The sequence below is a fragment of the Struthio camelus genome, chromosome 20, assembly GCF_040807025.1.
Source record: "Struthio camelus isolate bStrCam1 chromosome 20, bStrCam1.hap1, whole genome shotgun sequence".
In the NCBI taxonomy this organism is placed as follows: Eukaryota; Metazoa; Chordata; class Aves; order Struthioniformes; family Struthionidae; genus Struthio; species Struthio camelus.
In genome coordinates this window covers 13,801,415-13,824,414 of record NC_090961.1, presented here as the reverse complement: position 1 = coordinate 13,824,414, position 23,000 = coordinate 13,801,415, and the positions used below count along the sequence as shown (strand labels likewise).

Sequence of the window (23,000 nt, the reverse complement as noted above, 5' to 3'; positions counted from 1 at the left end):
ACAAAGGGGAAAGGGGAGAGGTCCACTGAAGGAGATTTACAGTAATGCTAAGATGACTGTTGCAGAGAGTAATGAAAGACAAGACAGTACTTGAAGAGAGAAAATGGCTTTTATTTCATCCACTGATACAATTGGAAAACAGTGACAAGCTTGCAAGCAGATTTCTGCCTGAAAGTTTGCCCCCTTCTTGCAACTTGCTCGCAATAACAAAAAGCTATTACCCCTTCATCTATAGGGCATCAACTCTACAAGAGCGCTGCTCTTGCATAGGGTCTGCGATACAGCTGTCTCCCATTCTTACCACCAGCTCTCCGAGAATTATTCTCTTCTAGCTGGGTGCCAAAACCACCAGACACCTTGACCAAAACATCTTCACAGAAAAGAGGTATCACAGAAAAGAGGTATCTGAGGATGATACGGTGCACCGTTCGTGCTTGGTAGCCCAACACAAAGCAGCAGCAATGAAAGGACTGCAGGGACACTCCTTTCTCAGCTTTTACATGCTGAAGTAAACAATATGTTCAAAGGACAAGGGGAACAGCATTATCACAACAACTGTGCAGTATTTGTAAACAACCAAAATGAATTCAGTCACATTTCCAAGAAGAACTCAACTGTCAAAGTCGGTTCATAAACACATCTGAGAACAGCATTATATAAAATGCCCAAAATTCAGCTCCAGTTGCAATACAAGATTGACTGGCCTCTTTCAGCGGCTAACCCACCACTGGTGTTATGAATGTAAGAATTACGCATTAGTGTCACATAGAGAATTTCAAATGATTCTTATCATTCAAAATTAAAAGCTCAGCTCTCATCACTCAAAAAAATATAGTGAAAAAGCCGTGGTGCACAAACAGCACCTGTATTAACCTCTTAATGCCCTGTCCAACCTACCGGAAATGGCTGAGGGTGGTGAGGGTCAACATAACATACTAGACTAACATGCTGGCTGACTGGAAAAGTGAAGGATAAGATACCTGTCAAGCCTTTTAGACAGATAATTGATGAAACATCGAATTCCTGACTCCCTGGGACAAAAGCAAGTATATTCACTCATGCAGAAACCTACAGCCAAGTCAATGAATTCTAAATGAATTGAATCTTGTCAGATTTTGAGGTGGGGGAGCCCCCTCTAAGCAAAACCCAGACTCTGGCCTCACTAACAGCACTCTGGGAGAGGCTTTGGGAAATTCAGATGCTAGAAGCACAGGCAGAAGAACAGAACTCAACATCTGAAACAATAAGTCCAGAAACCAAACAAGTCAAAGAAATCACTGAAGTTCAGCGCAGGATCTGAAAAAAGTATGTGCAAGTGTACACATGCATTAATAATACATCACTTCCAAAAAAAAAAATATCCACACACATATAGTACTATCACTTGCATAAGATCTTTAACTGAAAAATATAAAAGTGCATTCTAAAGAGAGTGAATACAAAGATTAAGACCAGAGAGTTCAGTTCAGAAGTCTTCCCTACAACAAACAGCATACTAAGTTCATTCACTAACCCTAAATGCAGGAAAAGAATCACAGAATGGTTGAGGTCGGAAGGGACCTTTGGAGATCACCTACTCCAACTTCCCTGCTCAAGCAGGGTCCTCTAGAGCACATTGCCCAGGATCACGTCCAGGCGGGTTTTGGATATCTCCAGCGAAGGAGACTTCACAACCTCTCTGGGCAACCTGTCCCAGTGCTCTGTCACCCTCTCAGGAAAGAAGTTCTTCCTCAGGTTCAGATGGAACTTCCTGTGGTTCAGTTTCTGCCCGTTGCCTCTTGTCCTGTCGCTGGGCACCACGGAGAAGAGGCTGGCTCCATCCTCTTGACACCCCCCCCTTCAGATACTTATGCATACTGACAAGATCCCTCTCAGTCTTCTCTTCTCCAGGCTCAACAGGCCCTGCTCTCTCAGCCTTTCTTCATAGCAGAGATGCTCCAGTCCCCTAGTCATCTCTGTAGCCCTCCGCTGCACTCTCTCCAGTAGCACCATGTCTCTCTTGTACCGGGGAGCCCACAACTGGACACAGCACTCCAGGTGAGGCCTCACTAGGGCTGAGCGGAGGGGGAGGATCACCTCCCTCGACCTGCTGGCCACACTCCGCCTAATGCACCCCAGGAGACCATTGGCCTTCTTGGCCACAAGGGCACACTGCTGGCTCACGCTCAACTTGTTGTCCACCAGCACTCCCAGGTCCTCTGAATGGCGGCATGGCCTTCTGGTGTGTCAGCCACTCCCCCCACTTTTGTATCATCAGCAAACTTGCTGAAGGTGCACTCTGTACCTTCATCCAGGTCACTGATGAAAAAGTTAAACAATACTGGACCCAGGACTGACCCCTGGGGGACACCACTAGCTACAGGCCTCCAACTAGACTCTGCGCCACTGACCACAGGTGTCCTGAATGGAGACAACCTTCCAAAGTTCTCAGATTTTTTTACACGCAATACACAATATCAGACCACCTGCTCTTTTGAAGGTAAGTCTGAAAAGCCAGGTATGCAAGCAACCACATATTTTTGATTTATGGAAAACACAAATAATAATAAAAAAAAATAGGCACTGTCTTAACAGTTTCAGATATGGCAACTCCATGAACAAACAGGGGAAAAAAAACAAAACCAAAAAAACCCCAAACACCAATGCCTGGAAAAAAAAGTTCACTACTGCAGGAAAATAAATGTAATTTCTACAGTGACTCAGAGAACCAAACAGAAGCCAAAGAGATGACCTCTGGTCTGCACAAATGACCACTATCTGCAAACTGGTTACTCAGTACTGCCATTATACTGGTTATAGTCCTCGCTTTCTTTTAAAACAGGACTATACCAGCCCACAGACCTGCAGTAATCCTCCCCCCCCACATACACATACGCTTCAGTTTCTTAGGCGCACCAGATGTATGTGCAATCTCAAAAGCTCTTCCTACTCATATTCCAGCAGCATGTCAAAGCCCTTGATTCACATGCCCAGAGAACATGTCTTTGCTCAGTGAGTGACAGCCCAACAGCTGTCAATAGTTGTATTTGGGGGGTGTGTGGGGAGTACCTTTTTATTTTTGTTTTTAAAATAACGCAGGTGTACTTCTTACCATTTTGGCACTGAAATGGCCATGAGCAAGCTCTCCTACAAAGGTAAGCTGCTTGGGTTGTGACCTCTGAAGAAGATGCTTTTTCACTCCTTCTATGGCTCTCACATAGTCTTCCAAAAGTCTATGAATTAAAATCATTTCCAGTTAGCATTCTTTCAGTCTAAAGAATTATATCAATTAAATACAAAAATTGACAACAACTCAAAGTCACCATCAATTCAGAATTAATTATAGCTACCATGCAAGTACTGTGGTGTAAGAAAACCCTGTTGAGTAAGTCCATTTTATGTTGATAAAAGGCACGATTCATGGTCCCAGAGACAATGGTTCTCAGTTTGCAGTGAAAGTATAGCGTGGAAAAAGCAGTGATGCAAACTTGCTTTGTAGAGATGCATCCGCCAATATAAAGAAAAGCCTCACCGAGGCATATTGACTCTCCACGTGCATTAAACCCCTCAGCAGAAAAAAGTCCAACAGAATTAGTGTATAAAGATGAAAACTGGTTGGGTTTCTGTCTTATTTTGAAGGAAACCTTCCTTTCCCACTATAAAGCATCTCCAATTCCTCTGATCCTTCCAAACACTCCCCTCTACTTATCCAGCACAAGTAAGAGAAACATAACAGATCTAACACAAAGTTTGCATGGACAAACTTATGACTTTTCTTTCTTCTAAAAGAAGTGAAAGGACCACTCTCCTACCTCAACCATCTAGCAGGAGTCACCTTTCCCCAACCACCCCTTGGAGGGTGAGGAAGGGTGGAATCAGACACCACTGGTGAAATAAAGTATCACTGGTATTTCCCAAGCCAGTGCATGTATGTTCCACGTGTACTGCAAGGACTTCATTCTCTTCTCCTGTCTGTAACCCTCCTCACACCTGATGCACTGAAGAAATATTTTCTGAGAAGTTTTGAGACTAAGCCTAATTCTGTGCTCTTATATCAAATTACCACAGATTCTCTTTTTCACCTAGCTTGCCGTAAAAGCTCAGTGATATCTTTAGAGGACTGTTGGGTACATAGCTCACTATTAGTTAAGCAGCAAACTACAATGGAAAGTTTTCTAGCTTGCATCATTCTCATATTAATATGAAAAGTGCAAAGAACTTACTCATTTTCTTTTTTCCCACCCTGAATCCACTGCTTGAGCAAATATTCATAGTAGCTGTCAGCTCTGGCTCCCAGAGTATAGACACCCAAATGAGTGAACTGCCCGCTATTGGTGTTTATGAACATAGGCACTAGTCCATCATTTTTCCCTGAGAGGGTGTGAACATGCTTCATCACCTCATCTACAGCTTTCTACGAGGGAAAAAAAACCAAAAAGTGAATGTAAATCACATACACAAATGATACACAAAACTGACTAATAACTTCCGGCCAATAACAAGTCTTTAACTATTCTTCATTAAATTAGCATCAGGGATATCAAGTTCAGCTCATACCATATATTGAATACAGCATTTCAAACTTTCTGACTCATAAAATACCATGTTCTGGGTACATTTAAGTGCTCAGAGATATATGTAACCATTTCCTCCCCTAATACAAAGCTCACCTATATTCTTCAGAGGTGCTGTAACTCTGCTCTAAAGCCAATACTATGCCATGGGACATTCATCTTTATTTACAGATATTTGCAAACTAGGAATACAGCTAAAAACAACTCCATGAACCATGCTGTAGTTACAGTTTCCTTAAATAACTACACCTCTTTTAAACATGAGCCACAGATACATTTTAAAACAAAAACCATGCTCCCATCCTCCCCCCAAAAAATTGCCAAATTAAAAAGCGGTGGAAATTATTCTTGTTCTCTGGAATTACTCGTTTCAACTAATTTTTCCTTATAACGTAACCTTCTATAAAGGCTCAGATCTAGTGATTCACGTTTTAGTTAAGTTACTTGGAGGGCTGTGGGAGGGCACCACCATGGTTTTCTTCTTAGCATTTACAAAAGGGCATCCAGAAGCCTCACACAAAATTCTAACAACATTAAACAAGGCACAGTTTAATAGCCCTTGTTTAGCTTAGTATTTTTCAAAACCTGATAACCTAGTATCAAACATATTACGTTTGATAAACCTGATAAATTTTTAGTAGTTTTGATACTAGGTTTTCACCTCCACTATTACCTTTTGTTATTTAAGAAAAGAATTTGAATGATTTTTTTTCTATTCCTTTCTTTATCCAGAGCTTCACAACTCATTTAACATCACTGAGAGATCACAGAGACCATGTGCATTAACAGTTGTACTGTAGACAGGAGGGAGGAAAAAAAAAAAAAAAAGTCTTGACTGATTCTCCCATACCTGGAATTTCTCATCTCCAGTGAGACGAGAGAGCTCCCTAAACTCCAGCTGAATGCTGGTCACCTCTGCCACAGTGCTGTCAGATGTCCACCGAGGTGGATGTGCAGTGCCTCGGCCAATGTTGACGTCGGAGTAAGGTACCTTGGAAGGCGTGTTGAATGCTGGCATAAGCCTGCTCCCGATATCTTTCTAAAGAAAACCCAAAAGCACAGGACAGAAAAAGATCTTTATGTTTCTTCAGCAAGCAGGCAGAAAAAGAGAAGAGCAGCTTAGTTGTAGACTGTGCAAGGAAGTCAAAAATTAAAAAGGATCATGGACACATTCACAGTAAGGAGTACATAGTTTCTACCTTGTTCCCAGTATCGTATGCTTTAGTTGATTCTGCAAGCCCTATACCACATACCTGCAAGCCCTATACCAGATCTGTACCTAGATGAGCACTAATTTAAGGAGGTGGCTGATAGCTGTTAAGAGGCACGGAAAAGGTGAAAAAGACAACTATTACTCTTTTCCATCTGTTCATTTTCTCTTTTCCTTCATAACTTTCTCATTACGGTCAGCTCTTTGTTAGCAAAAAACAGCTATATGTATGCCTAATAAAACATAGCAGGGCTCCGACATTACCCAGGCATCAAATAAAAGCACAGGCTAAGAGGCTAAGAGGATTAACAAGAAATCCTCTCCCACTGTTTTAAAGATGAAACAGATTTTGGGGGGGGCTCATGTTTAACTTTCTGATGAATCTTCCCTCATCTTTGCCCAATGTAAGATATATATTTCACTTTCAGTTGTAAGACTCAAATCACTCACTGCTTTTTCCAGGAAGAGGCTATCTCCAGAGAGATGGTAGGTGCTCAGCAAGCCCCCCAGGATACGAATAGTGCTCTCAAAGAGGTTCACATCCACGTTTTTATCAAACACTAAATCGTTTGCTACCCATTTTCTTGCTTCTTCAAACTCTGCAAGACATAAAAGGAAGATCTGTGATGAACTTCCAGCATGTTCCAACCACCAGATTAGAGACATTCCTACTCCGTATACTCAATATAGTTAACTCATATCTCTGTAAGAGATTATAATTTTAAGTAGAAAAATAAACGAAGGGCACATGCGGGGAAAATTCTGTGTGCAACACAGACCTGTACAGAGAAAAATACCCAGCAAAATGACAAGCTTCTAATAGTTCTAAATAAAGAATTCTCTATTAAAATCGTTCAGACATAGAAATCTTGCCTGTCCATCCATTTGATTGGACAGACAATCAGTTACACTTCCACAAAAGCCTTTTGATCTTTAAAATTAAGTCTCTTTGACAGATAATAACAGCTTTGATTTAATCTAATAGATAACATTTTCAACTAAGAGTCATTAATGCCTCCAGTCTAGCAGTGTCGTGGGGAGCCCTCCTCCTACTTCAGCACTTAACCCATAAATTCCACAGGCATCGAAGACGCACAGTGTCTAAGACAGTCTGCAATTTTTCCCCCCAGATACAAAAATGGTTCTTTAACATGCAACTAATTCAAAAAGGAATGGAAAAAGAGACACTTCAGATTTGATAGCAAGCTATTCAGCAGCATCTCTCAATGACTGGTTTTTCACAGGCTCTAGTGAGTTAGCAGATGCCTCTACCACTGAGGGCTAAGCTACCTTAAGCCATTTCATACTTCATCCTCAAAAGTAAAAAACTGCAACTCCCCTGTATTCTGTTTTAAGAATAAAATCTGAGGTAGCTTATCCTGAACTGAAGAAATTCTTTTAACTACACTAGCCAGGAAAATTTATGCAGCTTTGTAAATTCAGGGTTTTCTTGGATGCTGGGTAAATATAAGTCTACTGGGATGAACCATGGAAGAAAACCTGTGTTAGACATTACCACTATCTAGCAATGTGATACGATAGGAAAATTTAAGGTCCTCTTTCACAAGAGCTTTAGCATTCATCAGCTTGTAGAAAGATCGGCAGCCTCAAATAGAACTTTCATTTGTATAGCATCTGTTACTCAGAAGAAACCCCAAGAGCTTTCTAAAGCAATCAGTAAAAGGAGAACTGCTATAAAATATGAAAAAGCAGAACCCATTTTCAACACATCTGGATCACTAATAATTTATTTTAAAAGCTCTATGCAGTCCAAAATTAATTTTTTATTAAAAAAAGCAGCACATTGTCAACTTGATGAAACTTCAAGACAGCCTGCCTGCTCAAGCCTAGAGCTGGTAATCATGTGATGGAATTTCTTTGATTTAATATTTTACATGAACACAAACTTCAGAGATAGAAAAGAAACAGCCAGGAAAAACTTCCACTGTTCATTGTGTCCTTTCTTGCAGCTCTGATCTTCCTCTCGTGACACAAAAAAAAAAACACGTCCTTTCTAAAAGTTTGCAAAGTGAGCCGTCTACCAAGGTTAACCAGACCCAGTTCCAGAAATTTTTAAACACTGCTTTAAAAAACAAAAACACACTTGTGAAGACTAATTAAGCAAGTTTCCTGCAATGGAATTGCAGGATTTTCAGCTTAAGTTTTTAAAATCGGCTTTAAAGTCTTCTTAAAAACAGAGTCACTTCCAGAATGAACTATGAAAACATACTCATGGTACAGTAGTTCAGGAAGGAAGTACTGAACACTCTCCTTCTCCCTTCACTGACACCTTAGAGAAACTAACCTCTTAAATCTAGATAGTGCCATAAAACACAAAGTAGGAGAACCCAGGCTAATGACATAAGGCTGATGGGTAGAAAGCCTATAGCGGCTGCATAATGCCGCAAAGATAACACTAGGGGTTTAGTACAGAAACTCACTCAGGTGGCCTACTAATCCATTCCTCAATTTCTAGCAGAAACATCCACAATTATATGTAATTTGTTTTGGGCTCAAATTCTTATTCAAGGGCAAAAGTATCCTTGAATATGTTTGAGTTCTTTTATAAATATATATATATATAAATAAATAAATAAATAAATATATATATATATATATTTACCCTCATAGGAAAATTAAATTCATCACCAACATGTAATCAGTGTTCTCTTCAAAGAAGTCTGGACATACTTCCTGAATGGAATTATTTGGGAGAGAGAAAAGAAAAAAAAATAGAGGAGAAAAAAAAGATTACCTTCTTTTAAGCCTAAAATCCACATGGTATCCAAAGCATCGATTAAAGTAAGCCCAAGTCCAAACCACTCACTGTAAGATTTGGACAAAGGCTTCAGTTCATCATGTCCCCAGGCAAAATCCTTATATCCTTTCCAGGCATGGCGGAATGCTTCTATCACAGCCATCTGACGTTCATTTATGGGCACTACAAAAGGAAAAAAACAGCACCTTGCTCAAGACTTCTGCAGTGGAGTTACACAGCCATACCAAACATCATTTTGCTAAATTCTACCTGAAATCAAGTTTGTTTTTCTCCTCTAAAACTAAGCGATCAGCGTAAAGGAAAAAAACATCATAAGGTTATTCTTTTCCAAGTACAGCCGTTTTTCCATGGAATAAACGGCCAGTATTTCTAGTCAGCAGTTCAGCCAAGGGGAAACAGAGATCTCTCCCTGACAAAAAATAACTTCTCCAAATACAACATTAAAATGCTCATATGCATAATTGCTAGATAAGATCATTAAAGCTCAAACACCTGAAAGTCTGGAAATACCAGAATTAAGATTACCTAATTAACTGTAATTCAGCTGTTGTATACATATGCTTAAGAGTATAGTCCTCAGCTAGTTTACTACATATCATTTTTTCTTCATCTTCCATTCCTTATTCATTTCTTTCTGCTAAATTTAGTCAACTCCACAAAATGATGTCTCTTGAACTTTTCATTTAAAAAGAAAGGGAAAAAAAATGGTATTTTCTGTCTTGGGTAAAGCCATGTCTTTTTCCATTGTTCTACTACCCAAAATGGTTGAAATTTATGTTTGTGATTTACTATAAAAACTGAGCCTGTGTTACATATCCACCATGAAAATCGTCAATCCCAATAGCTGATGTTTAGCAAAATCACAAGCTAATGAAGAAACAATTTTAGAGTGGAAAACATTGAGCAGTATAACTAATTCCATTTATACTTAGCTAACACAAGCCAAATACATCACGTTGTACTATTCCAGTGTCTGGGTTTATCGTACCAGAACTTCCTCACATGAACCTGGAAAGTAGAACAGCAGGTTCCACAAGGACAGCAACTGCAAAAACAACTTCTGCAGCTTCCTGGTGAGCCTTAAAAGTTGTTCAACTTAATTCAAGGAGAGAGTTCCTTTTGTTCCACAACCCAGGGAAAGTAAAACCACTGCTGGAAAAGAAAACTGTCTCTTTCAAGCCCTCTCTCTTTAAACTGTTCTTTCCTGGAGAAGAGTTAGGTACGTCTGCCTCTTCCCAGAGGACGTTTTTCAAAGATTTGGTAATAAAACTTATTTTCAATGCCACTCTAATTGTTTAAGGAAAGCAAAAACCTCGGCAAGAAGACCCAAATGGAGTGTATGCCCTCCATAAACAGAGAAAGAAAGAAAAAAAAAAAAAAAACCCACATAGTGTACATATTTAGTGCCCGCTCTTCTGGCTTCTCTTCTATGAGTTGAAAAGATGCCAATGGAGGAAAGCATACAAAATTCACTAAACAAGAGATGAAGCTGAGGGCAGATTTACAGTCCCCTCAACATGAAGAGGTTATCTTCTGGAAAAGCAACAGAGAAGCCCCAGATCAAAAGGCTCTCTAGCTTGGGATCACCGTGCTTCAAAATCTCAGAGGAAAAAATGTTGCTGCAGAAATACATAGCCTGAGGTAATATGCACATAAATTTTCATATAAGTAAGTAAACCTCTTGGTAGTTATGGTCCTGATGATAAAATGAAAAAGGACACGTTTTAGGCAACACTCAAGAGAGGACATCCAACACTTTTCCGAAGCAGACACATACACTCTAGGAGAGGAGAGAGGTAGCAGTTAGCTGCATGGAACAGGAAGTAAAGCACACACTCTGTAATCTTCAAACACAGAGTCTGGCCACTATAGCCACAGCAAACTCCTTCCTGCCATGACACTAGACAGATCAGATAAATTAAACTTAGGCATCAGAATATTCCTTATTCAATACTGAGAACTGAGACTGCAATTCAACCAAAGCTATGAAGAAGATTTAACAAGAGTGTAAGTTGCCATGGCAGAATAAGGTCACTGAAAGGCCTGGATGTTCTAGGTAAATAATCTCTTCCCATACAATTTTTCCTTCCTATCCTCTTCTCCATCAGAAATTTTTTTCAATTGATGGAAAAATTGGGGGGCGGGAGGAATTGCACAACTTCGACCATGAAAGTCGACAGAGATAAAGGTATCTAACTAGTCTGCTTACCTGGTTCTTTCTGGCCTTCAGCTTCCATAGATGAAGGTTTTTCTGGTTCCTTTATTTTACTAGAAGGAGGTTCAGTGCTTTGGTCAGGTTCTATCACTGCTCCTCTCCAGCTGCAAGATACAAGGAACTGAAATTAATACTCAATTTGATTACAGAAAACTGTGCAAATGAAGGAGATTTATGCACGTATTTCCTATTTTTCACTAGATTTGATAAAGCAGGAGTTGGATTTTGCATCAAGGATCAAAATAACTGTGTTACCCACTCGCTAATTGTTTAGTTCAAAGAAAAAGTCATTTGCACCAGAGAAATTTTACTGAATTAAGAAATGTGTCTTATAAGTTCTTGGGACTTTATTAAATAACTTGGCAATGGAATTTAACAAAGAAATTTTAATATATATGGAAACATCTAAGATTGCTGCATTTGAAGTATTTTGTTTCATTTCAGAACTGTAATGCTCAGAAGAGCCACTAATACAGAATTAGTACCATACAAATGAATGTTATTGAGAACTCATGAATAAGCCCAAAGGAGTGGCCATTTAAGAAATTTGCTTTACTATCAAGAGGTTCACAAGCCTTTCCCACCAACACAGAAACATAAAACAATTAAAAAGTTTATTAATACTCTTTTGAAGGAAAAGTCTTCCCAAATGGCCCTTAGGTCCAGCCAGGGTCATGTAAAGATCAAAGAATCTTGACCATGCTTTATATATAAATATGTTAACTTTGAGTTCATGATAACGGATGCTAATGGAACTTAGCTTACAGAACCTTTAGAGTTCATATTGTTTACAGTTAGCATTCCTTATGACTTGCATAAATCCAATCATTTCTTTTTCTTGCTTTCACTCTTAAAATTTGTAATGAGTCTTTGGTACACTATAACTGCTTTCCTAAGTTCTCCTAATTGTTACTACTGGTTTAAGTCTGCCAGCAATAGCATCAGTGGAGGCACAGGAACAATATTCTTCAAGTCATTCTGAGAGCATCCAGACAATCCTAACAGCCAAAACGCTTCTGCAGGCACAATTCTGATGCTATGATCAGTTGAGCTGTGTCAGTGCTGAAAAGGATAAACTTATTCAGAACATGAAGTCTAGCACTCTCACATCTTAAGTATCTCTGCTGAACTTCTAGTCCTTTCTATATCAAAGTTACATCTCTTCAGTTATTCCCAGATCAAAAGACCTCCCCCAATAATATCTTAAAGAATTATATCTTTGTATCAATATAATCAAAGCAGCATAGATCCCTTGGTAAACAAATTATTTTTTTCTGTATAAAGGTGCTTTGAACTGGTATGACTAATCCCCTTGCAAGAAAGGAGTAAGCATATCTTATACGGTTATGTCTACACATCTACAGCTTCTGCCAGTTCCACTTGGGCTTCCTCAGTCCAGCAAAGCGGGCAGGAGACCTGCATGGATGAGCAAGGAACTCCTGGCCAAACTCCAACAGAAGAAGGAAGTGTACAGAATGTGGAAAAGGGGACAGGCCACTTGGGAGGAATACAGGGACATTGTCAGAGCGTGCAGGGATGCGACAAGGAAGGCTAAGGCCCAGCTGGAATTAAATCTGGCAAGGGATGTCAAGGACAACAAGAAGGCCTTCTTCAAATACATCAATAGCAAAAGGAAGACTAGGGAAAATGTGGGCCCGCTGCTGAATGGGGCAGGTGCCCTGGTGACAAAAGATACAGAGAAGGCAGAGTTATTGAATGCTGCCTTTGTTTCAGTCTTCACTGCTAAGGCCAGTCCTGAGGAATTCCAGACCTTGGAGACAAGAGAGGAAGGCTGGAGAAAGGAAGACTCTCCCTTGGTGGAGGAGGATCAGGTTAGAGATCTTTTGTCTAAACTTGACATCCATAAATCCATGGGCCCCGATGGGATGCACCCACGAGTGCTGAGGGAGCTGGCGGATGTTATCGCTAGGCCACTCTCCATCATCTTTGAAAGGTCATGGCAATCAGGAGAGGTGCCTGAGGACTGGAAGAAAGCCAATGTCACGCCAGTCTTCAAAAAGGGCAAGAAGGAGGAGCCAGGAAACTACAGGCCTGTCAGCCTCATCTCCATCCCGGGAAAGGTGATGGAACAGCTCCTCCTGAAGGTCATCACTAAGCATCTGGAGGACAAGAAGGTGATCAGGAGTAGTCGGCATGGATTCACCAAAGGGAAATCATGCTTGACCAATCTGATAGCCTTCTATGACGGAATGACTGGCTGGGTAGATGAGGGAAGAGCAGTGGATGTTGTCTACCTGGACTTCAGCAAGGCTTTTGACACTGCCTCCCATCACATCCTCCTAGGTAAGCTCAGGAAGTGTGGGCTAGACGAGTGGACAGTGAGGTGGATTGAGAACTGGCTGGATGGCCGAGCTCAGAGGGTTGTGGTGAATGGCGCAGAGTCAAGTTGGAGGCCTGTGGCTAGTGGTGTCCCCCAGGGGTCAGTCCTGGGCCCAGTCTTGTTCAATATATTCATCAATGACCTGGAGGAAGGGACAGAGTGCACCCTCAGCAAGTTTGCTGATGATACTAAACTGGGGGGAGAGGCTAACACACCAGAAGACTGTGCTGCCATTCAGAGGGACCTGGACAGGCTGGAGAGGTGGGCGGAGAGGAACCTCATGAAGTTCAACAAAGGCAAGTGCAAGGTCCTGCACCTAGGCAGGAATAATCCCATACACCAGGACAGGCTGGGGACTGACCTGTTGGAAAGTAGCTCTGCCGAGAAGGACCTGGGAGTGCTGGTGGACAACAAGTTAACCATGAGGCAGCAGTGTGCCCTTGTGGCCAAGAAGGCCAATGGTCTCCTGGGATGCATTAGGCAGAGTGTTGCCAGCAGGACGAGGGAGGTGATCCTGCCCCTCTCCTCAGCCCTGGGGAGGCCTCACCTGGAGTACTGTGTCCAGTTCTGGGCTCCCCAGTACAAGAGAGACATGGCACTCCTGGAGAGAGTCCAGCGGAGGGCTACCAAGATGATTAGAGGGCTGGAGCATCTCTCCTATGAAGAAAGATTGCAAGAGCTGGGCCTGTTCAGCCTGGAGAAGAGAAGATTGAGAGGGGATCTCATCAATGTCTGCAAGTATCTGAAGGGGGAGTGTCAAGAGGATGAGGCCAGCCTCTTCTCCGTGGTGCCCAGCAACAGGACAAGAGGCAATGGGCAGAAACTGAACCACAGGAAGTTCCATCTGAACCTGAGAAAAAACTTCTTCACTGTGAGGGTGACAGAGCGCTAGAACAGGTTGCCCAGAGAGGTGGTGGAGTCTCCTTCGCTGGAGATATTCAAAAGCCGTCTGGATGTGATCCTGGGCAATATGCTCTAGGTGACCCTGCTTGAACAGGGAGGTTGGACTAGATGATCTCCAGAGGTCCCTTCCAACCTAAACGATTCTGTGATTCTGTGATTCTACTCACTGGACTACTGGCATCACCGTCCTAACCAACATTGTGATACTGGCTTATTTTTCAAGTCTGGGCCAGGCCAAAGCCACCTGTGACAGCGTTATCATACTGATACTGCTATGTTCACATTCTCCACAAAACAAATGAAAGAAATCCACAAACACTGAAAATGCATTAGAAACACAGTCTAGCAGGGCTCCAAATCCTCTCTTGAGTTCTACAAATAATAAAAATACAATACAACAAATACAAATAATAAAAACAGAAAAAAATAGAATAAAATAGAATACAAACAGAAGAGCTGCACGTTCACTCAAATTAAATAAATCAACCTAGCAGCGTCAAGAGCGCTCAGGTAAGAGGGAAGAAAAACATACATAAAGGAAAAAAACAAAATAAAACAAAAAAAGCAGCCTCAGACACAGACAATAAAAAGCCCTTACAATTTCTGCTGCAACATCCAGTGGATCCTGAGAAGATGAAAACAAAATGACAAAAGCTGTAACTTGCTGGAAATATTTCTACCTGATAATCGATTTCTCTGTTTTCTCTTCTTTATCAGCCTGGGCTGGTTCTTCTACAACCTCGCTGCTATCACGTTGGGTCTTTAGCCTCATGCCCCTCCGTGGTGGCTTGATCTGAAGATTAGGAGGGCCACGTCGGACATGAGGCAGCTTTGGCTGCTTCTGAGAAAATAAAAGAGAAAAACCAAATCAAGATGTGCTTGATATTTGCAGAGTTCATATATCCCAATTCATAATTCAAAACATCCCAGTGTTATACACAACCTCAAAAATCCTAGCACACAAGTTCTGCCCTGAATGGAAGGTATGCTGAAGACCTTGCCTGATTTTTTTTTTTTTTTAACTTTTGGTAAAAACTACCCAGTTGTTAAATCTACACTGATAAATTACCTTTAATTCAAACTACTTCTACTGCTAGCAGATATGAAGTTACCATAAAGCACTGTCAAAGGAGTGCAAAGGTACAGTAAATTTTTATTAGAATTAGCAACAAATCAGTGTGACATTGATTGTATCCTATGTCTCATATTCCACCATGCATGCTATTTAGGCTCTTTGCAACTGCCATACTGATACCCGCAGCACTCTACAGCACTAAAACTCCAAATAAATTACAGCAGAAAAGCGAAGGCTCAAGTAACAGGTCAACATGTATCTCACTCAGGTCAAAGTACTTCACTCACTAGGCGTATCAGTAATTAAGAAAAAGCATACTGAACACTTAAGACTACTAACAAAACAAGAGCATATATTACATATAAGAAGGATTCCTGCTATACGTGCTTCCACTCAGCTCCTCCTAAACGCTTACACTACCCAGCAGCCATTTCTTTAATAGGAACGCTAACGCCTTCAGACGGAATAAGAGAATTCCCAGGAACCACACATAGTCCCTCTTCTTTAGATTCAGTCTGCATACAAGTTAAAGCCAAGAAATATTATACTATAAACAAAACTCTTCCCAGGAGGATATAATTCCGTCCAGATAAAATTTTTATTGCAGGCTATAATTTCTTTTTCCACGACAACTGTTGGAACCAAGCACTGTTTGCAGGTTTCATAAAATCTTTGGCAGCTTTATAAAACTCATTTTTTTATCTTATGGTACCTGAGGTGAAAGCTCTGGGTAGTCTCCAAGGTTGGCATCTGCTTTCTGAGGTGCTGGTAAAACAGCTGGATTCGCCAACTTTAGTCCAGGAACTTCTGGTTCTATTCTCTGATCGTCCAATGATTTGTTTGTTAGACCTAGGCACACAAAAGCGCTTAGCACAGGGAATTAACATCTTAGACTCCAGCTAGAAATTTATGATAGTCAACCACATTCACATACTAGTTGCACCTCCAAAAAGTGTTTCCACTCAAGAAACAGTGGTAAATAAACACTGCTTGTAGATACAAAGTGTCTTTTGGTATTAACAATTTCCATAATATACAAGGAGGATGCCAAAAGGATCATGTTTTTCTTTTTTATTTTAGCTTTTCAAATCAGGCAGCAAGATAATACTGAAGGTAAATGTGCCTTTATATTTTAGAAAAGCTTGGAATTTCAAATCCCAAGACAGGATTATCTTCAGTGTTTACAATTGGGTTACCAATACCTACATACAAACATAATCAAAAAACACTCACGGTCTCCAAACCTCAAATCAAAAAAATGTTGCTGCTAGTCAACACAAAGAACTAAAAGGCATATTAAAAACACTTCTGAGTAAGCATATCCATTGAAACACATCACATAAAATTATCTAACAACTGCACTTTAATGCTTTAATGAATGCACCCAGTCATTGTCATACAAACTAAAATCAGTTAAGAAAACTGAAACAATCTCTTAAATATAAGAACACATTCAGGTAGTTCTGAGCCATGCAGAACACATACTTTTCCACGGCTCTCCCATGTTTGTATATGAAATGACTCCACAGACTGCCAAGAACGCAAACAGGAAGAGAATTACACTCCGCTGTAGTCGAGACAGCTGCTTCCATTTCTTTGAGAAAGAAAATAAATATCAAGAAGAATATTTAGCACGACATTAGAGAGCCCACTCAGTCAAAAATAAACTTCTATCAGTTCATTCAGAGTAAGACGTACAAAACCGAGTTAATTTTACCCTCTGTTTCCAACTGCAGAAGTCCATTGCTTATTTTCTTTGATGATAGAACAGAAATACAACATGCCAGCATATGGCACAGTAGGCTCAGAGAAACACCAGAGCCGCTTGCTGCAAGAACCTTAGAGACTGCTAAGTGCTGAGACTCCCAGAGAGAGCATCATCTAGAGCACACTGATTTTCATCACAACCTTTTGTTGGCTGACCTGTGCATCTGCCCAGATGTAAATCCTGAAGTGAGCCAAGAGACTCTTCCGCTCTAGTTAGTAAAGTATTATGAAAGATATGCAAAATAAGAAACTAAAGAAAGTGGTGGGAAAAATAAAAATGACATTGCAGCAAATAAAGGCTCAAAATAAGCTAAGCACTGATAATTAGACAGCAAAATCTAGGCGTTCTGCTTCTGACAAATAACCTTTGTGAAAATATCATTGAAATTAGGGCCTGCCACCCCACATATAGTCACCAACCTGCAACAACGTGAAAAGGAAGTAAACCAAAGGCATAACAAACGAGACAAGAACACAACATTCACAAGATTATCATTGGGCAAAAACGTGTTTTTCAAATTGAAGCAAGTGTTTACAACAAAACCACTACGAGTCAGACGTCAAATGCTATATTTAGCCTAACAGAGGAGCTTTCCCCACTTACAGGGGGAACAGCTGGAGTCTTTAACACTTTGATCTTAACTGCTAAATTACCATTTTGTTAGTTTTTCTAACAGTGCTAACCAGGTGAACTGGAGTAGCAGTTTGCTTCTAATGCCTTGCTTTAGCATATGGCAGGGAAGGCTTCCGGGCAAAGCTACGCCCGGGAACATTCTGCAGTTTCCTACATCCTGCCCCATAGTACTACCTATAGTTCTCATCTTGTTAGTAAGAACCAGAGATTGCAACTGTTTCAATGAAGAAACGTCAGTGCATTCACTTTGCAAAGCCCCACAACGTACATTTCCTGTTATTACCACTGATGGCACAGTGATCCTGTGCACTCTTCCTTACGCACACAGCAAGATGCTGATCCTGCTCATTCACTTTCAACTCTATCTGCACTGCCAACTGTATCACGGCCTCCCAATTTCAGAAGGATGCTTGCAAAGCCAGCAGCTCTCTGTTCCCTCAGGGCAGAATGGGAAAAGAGTTATTAACTCTGTGCTTCATTCCTATTCATCCATCCTTAGAACACAAGAATACATCCCCAGGAGTGCATTCACTAGCACCTTACTTTTTGGCTGATAAAAAAATAAAGACAAAAGGAAGGGTGAAATGTCTCGTACCCTGCAACCACATTTCTGAAAAACTGTAGATAGGAGCGGAGTTGCAGCCCCATGACCCTAAAGAGATTCTTAATCTGACTGCAAGTCTCTACTAGATGGCCGTTCCTCTCCCCCTTTTTGCAACAGGGTGCAGGGTCACCTCCTCCTCTGGAGTCAGACTTTTCCACCCTACCTCTGTAGCCCAAGACAATCATCCGCATTCGAGCTTCCTGACCACTCCCTACCCCCAAGCAGAAAATAAGATCACTTCCACATAGCCCTGCCACCAACCCCCATCTAACACTCAACCTTCTCACAGAAAGTTGAACCATGCCCTTTACTCTGCCAGGGGAGAGGGCAGGTCTCCCCCTTCAAGCCCCAAAATAAGGAGCAAAGACACAATGTCCAAATCTGTCTCCCCTCTACTCCTGTTCAGAGAGCACAATCCCCCCCTACAAATCCCCTCCTCACCTCACCTGTAGAGCGCTGGATTCCTCCCCCAAACACACATCCTATTCTCCCCCACTTTGCTCACAAAAATGGATGAGGACATAAGCTACAGCACCCCCCAGCCAGCCTGCACCCCACCAATCCCCACTAGGTGGGGACCAAGGGGAACATCATCCCATGCCTGCCACCGCAACAGTGTTCTTCTCAGAGCCCCCAGCCTGGGGCATGCCCCACAGTCTGGGGGCACCCCCATTGCCAGGTGTCCACAGCCCGGCAGCATCCCCACCCCACAGCTTGGGGACAGTCAAACAGCCACATACCCACAGCCAGGTGCGCATCCCCCACACAGCCCAGGGGTAACCCCATCTGCAGCTGCAACCTCCTAATGGCCCAGAGAAACCCCCCCCCCCGCCTCAAAAGGAGAATCCATTGCCAGTTCCCAAAGCCCAGGCCCCCAGCCCACAGTGGCCCAGGGGCACCCTCCCCCCTTTGCTTGGTGCTCTCCTCACCCAGCCCGCGGCACCCCCTGTCGCTGGCTCCCTATAGGCCAGGCTCCCCCACAGCCCGCGGCCCCGGCGAGTCCCCCTCATAGCCCGCGGCACCCCACGGCCCCGGGGAGCCCCCCCCAGCGGCACCCCCACGGCCCCGGGCAGCCCCCCCCACCACAGCCCGCGACACTCCATGGCCCCGGGGAGCCCTCCCCCCGCAGCCCGCGGCCCAGGACCTCCCCTCACAGTCCGCAGCACCCCACAGCCCAGGGGAGTCCCCCTCACAGTCCGCAGCACCCCACGGCCCGGGACCCCGCAGCCCTCCAGCCCGGCCGCCCTCACCCGCCAGCAGGAGCGCCGCCTCCAGGCCTTGCTGTTGTTGTAGCCACCGGCCCCCACCGCCTCCTCAGGGCTGAGGGTCACCGAGATGAAGTCCCGTCTCGGCGGCGAGGCGGCGGCGGCCGAGTACATGGCGGCGGCCTCAGGGGCCCCAGCCCGCCCCGCACTCCGCTCCCAGCCGCCTGCCGCCCCGCGCGCCCGCCGCCATTATCCTGCAGCCTCCTGGCTACAGAGCGGGGGCAGAGCAGCCGCTTCCGGGTGCCGCTCTAGCCTCGGAAAAAAAAAAAAGGGCCTCGGCTCTATGGCGCCCTTAGCAACGGCCTGCTGCTGCCGTGCCCTAGCAACGCCGGGCCTAGGCCGCAGTTTGGGCCGCTATGGCCTCGCATCCCATCCTCTCTCCCCAGGACTCAAAGCCAGAAAGTGGAGCAAGCACCAGCATAAAACGTCCCAACAGCCTTTACCTGCATTGCCTCCGGGCCAGGGCTCTGGCCTCCCCTGCTCAAGATGGGGAATGGTGGCACAAGCCCCCGTGACAGGCCTAAACACCCTTCCGTGGCTCACAGCACAGACAGATGGTGATGTATCCGTGTGATAAATTCTATTTGAAAGACCTGAGAATGTAACTGTGTGTAATTATTGTATATAACGCTTGGCTAAGCACCCAGAGTTCCAGGAAGAAGCTCATTGCTCAGTCTTTCACAGATAGTTAACAAAACCAGGCCTTAGAGAAAGGAGCAAGATGACACCATAAGTCAGCCAGATAAGGGAGTATCCAAATGAGCTTGAAGAGAACAAGGACAGGTGATAAACCGAAGAGAACTGCCTGGACTATGGGTGAGCTATCCTCATTAGCATAGTAAAGAGCCCACCTACAGGCAGGGAAGCCTCCCCCCCCCCCCCCCCCCCCACAACCAAAGCCCCTTCCCCATAGAGCATGGGTAGTGGAAAAGAAGGATACTGTAACTTTAAACGAAGATGAGACCTAACAGGAACCAATGGGAATGAGGATGACTTAATGTAGCTGTAAATTGTACTGATAACTGTAGCTCAAACTGTATAAAGCGTTGGCTGCTGTAGTAATGAGGTGTGCTTGATTTGTGGAATTGTCCACTGAGCACCCTGCGCAGAATAAAGCAATGTCTCTTCCCTAAACTCAACTTTGTTTGTATGGAGAGTCTGCTTAAAAACAGTTGGGCAGGGGGAGAAACGGCTGCCCTTAGCTACCACAAGTTTGCAATCTTCACTGCGGGCCTAGCTTGCCTATAGTGCATTGTTCTCCCCCTTTACAGGCAAGGAAGCACCCCCTGCAACTTCTCATCTCACACATGCACTGGTACCATGGAGACCCTCAGGGCCAGCTCATAACTCACAACATTGCCAGTGGCCAAAAGCCATGAAATACCCATCTTGCTGCAACCCAGCAGATGATGCAAGGGAGAGGTGGCATTTTCAGCAGTGGGTTGTCCTGAGTGGCTGAGATTTGTTAGGAAAACTACTGCCAGCGCTAGCAATAGCCAACCACTCCTCGCCACTTGCCTCTGAAGAAAAGCCAAGAAGCCAATGAGTACATCTAGGCAAGCAGGTTATTTTCTGCTGCATGCATTAGCATCATAGCTTTCATCTTTCATTTTATACAACACTGCCAGTCATCCTGGCACAAGCACATTTTGGACAGCGTCAGCAGAGCTTCAGGGCTGTGAGAATTTCTTTCACTCCCCCTTTACTAGCCCCAGCTTTCTAGGTGGTCTCCCCATGTAGCTAGATCCTGTCCAATAACAACTTTGGCCATCTTGGTAGAAAATGAGAAGTGATGTTGGGCTCTCTCTTTTCCTCCATATTGTCAGATTACAATGTGGCCATCAGTCCCAGAAATATTAAGATTAGCATGAACGAAACATAAATGGAAATGTGTACCTGTGAGGTCATCAGAAGAAAAAGCAGGACAAGGATTAAAAGCAGTGCCTGTGCTGATAATAAAGATCATTGTTCCCATTAATCAAGTTCAGGAACATGTTGCTTCCATCCAGCCCAGAGAGCCTACACTCTGGTGAGGCCACAGCACAAACCACCCAGCAGAAGACCCTGCGCTCTGACAACAGGAAGACACCAACAAGACTGCAGCACGTCACATACGCCAAGCTTTCTCTTGCTAGCCCAGCAGGAAGGTGACTACCACAAAGGAACACCCAGTAACAACTGTTGACTCTTAAATGATATAAAAGCCCTGTCTAAAGACTATATTGTTATCACCAATCAAGAAGAACCCCAGAGACACGATGTGGATTTGGCAGCCAGTATCCCTTGTCCTCTGTACCATACATAAATTGTCCTGGTCAGACAACTTGAGCAAGCTGGCCTCATGTTTGTGAGCATGTGGGTGTGAGAGTGCGGGAATAGCATCTGTGAGAAAATGAGCGTGAGTGGGTAAAAGTCAACTTAAGCAGTTTGGTAAAAAACAAACGAACAAAAAAAAAAACCCTTACCCTTCTACCCTACTGAGTTTTGTTACACGAATTTCCTACCACAGGATCCACTTATCCCACACAATTGCTTCCCCTCACTTCCTTCTCTCTACAGACCTACAGGCCTTCATGAACCCCATGTGCAAATAGCTCTGCTCTGCATCTTTACTACGGAGGAGGAGGAACATTATCAGTGGGTGTGGAGGAGCAGGGAACAGCACTATTTGGTATTGTATGCATTTACAATCACAATATGATTGTCATTTTGGAATATCCATTGCTATCTCAGGTTCCTTCTATATCAAGTTCACAGTCCAGTAAGAAACAGAAAATATTGGTGCAGCCATGGACTACTGCTCTACAGTAGAGCATTATGCTCATACTGGCACTAAATTCACCTTCAGCTGTACATAACAATGTTTAATATACATCATCTGAGCATATAAATTGAGAATCCACCTTGCACTAGATTTCCAGGTAAAACCAAAAACTAGGAGGGTTGAGTATTTCATGATTAAAAAAACTAAACAGGCAAACAAAAAATTCTGGTAGGTATGAAAACATAAACAAGCAGAGGAGCAATTTAACAGAATACTGAAACATTCATTGTTATTTTTTAGTATTTATTTTCCTATCATAGGAAACTACCCATTCAGTTAGCTTAACCTGCTTAAGACAAACAAAAACCCACCCCACACACCTCCAGCAACCTTCATATGAGCACCAAGAGAGAAACATGGAGTGAAATAGATAAGGGAGGAGGAAGACGCACTTTCAAACTTTGTTGGGTCCTTACAGCACTGAACTTCAACAAGGCAGTGGACCATCTGTCAATTGTGAAAAATTACAAAACCTCCCCTATGGCTTGTTCTATAAATAGAGCCCCTTTTAAAAAAGGCCTATCAATGGAAAACAGAGCAGATTATTACACTTTATGCTCAGCAAATCTCATTACCTGAGCAACAGCTGTGAAAGCCTGACTCAGAACCATACCACTCAAGTCTACCTTAAATAAAAGAAATAGGCACACTACCCACAGCTAAACTCCCTCCCGCATAGAAGTGTTATCCCACCACAAACTGAGTTGATAAGCTTGAAAAAACAAGACTGCAAGGGGAGAAAACACAGTGTTCTCATTAAAAAAATACATCCTACAAAGTCAAACTTCTTCTGGTATTACATTCTGCTGAATTCTACATCACCCTGTAAT

General features: G+C 43.0%; 1 protein-coding gene across 6 annotated transcripts in view; it reads right to left on the bottom strand.

Moving 5' to 3' along the window:
* MAN1B1 (mannosidase alpha class 1B member 1) overlaps nucleotides 1–19,605 on the bottom strand; it is a 43,557-nt gene extending 23,952 nt beyond the window's left edge. For 5 of the 6 annotated variants that reach the window (XM_068915021.1, XM_068915020.1, XM_068915019.1 and 2 more), the window contains exons 1-10: nucleotides 19,332–19,558; nucleotides 16,562–16,670; nucleotides 15,789–15,925; nucleotides 14,682–14,842; nucleotides 10,752–10,861; nucleotides 8,519–8,704; nucleotides 6,214–6,362; nucleotides 5,404–5,592; nucleotides 4,203–4,393; nucleotides 3,092–3,212 (exon numbers count right to left, since the gene is read on the bottom strand). In XM_068915021.1, coding sequence (XP_068771122.1) covers nucleotides 3,092–3,212; nucleotides 4,203–4,393; nucleotides 5,404–5,592; nucleotides 6,214–6,362; nucleotides 8,519–8,704; nucleotides 10,752–10,861; nucleotides 14,682–14,842; nucleotides 15,789–15,925; nucleotides 16,562–16,670; nucleotides 19,332–19,460 — 1,482 coding nt within the window. In that variant the 5' untranslated portion in view covers nucleotides 19,461–19,558. Of the gene's footprint in view, nucleotides 1–3,091; nucleotides 3,213–4,202; nucleotides 4,394–5,403; nucleotides 5,593–6,213; nucleotides 6,363–8,518; nucleotides 8,705–10,751; nucleotides 10,862–14,681; nucleotides 14,843–15,788; nucleotides 15,926–16,561; nucleotides 16,671–19,331 lie in introns of all 6 variants that reach the window. The other variant, XM_068915022.1, reaches the window with a different exon arrangement.
* Between the last annotated feature and the right edge of the window lie 3,395 nt (nucleotides 19,606–23,000).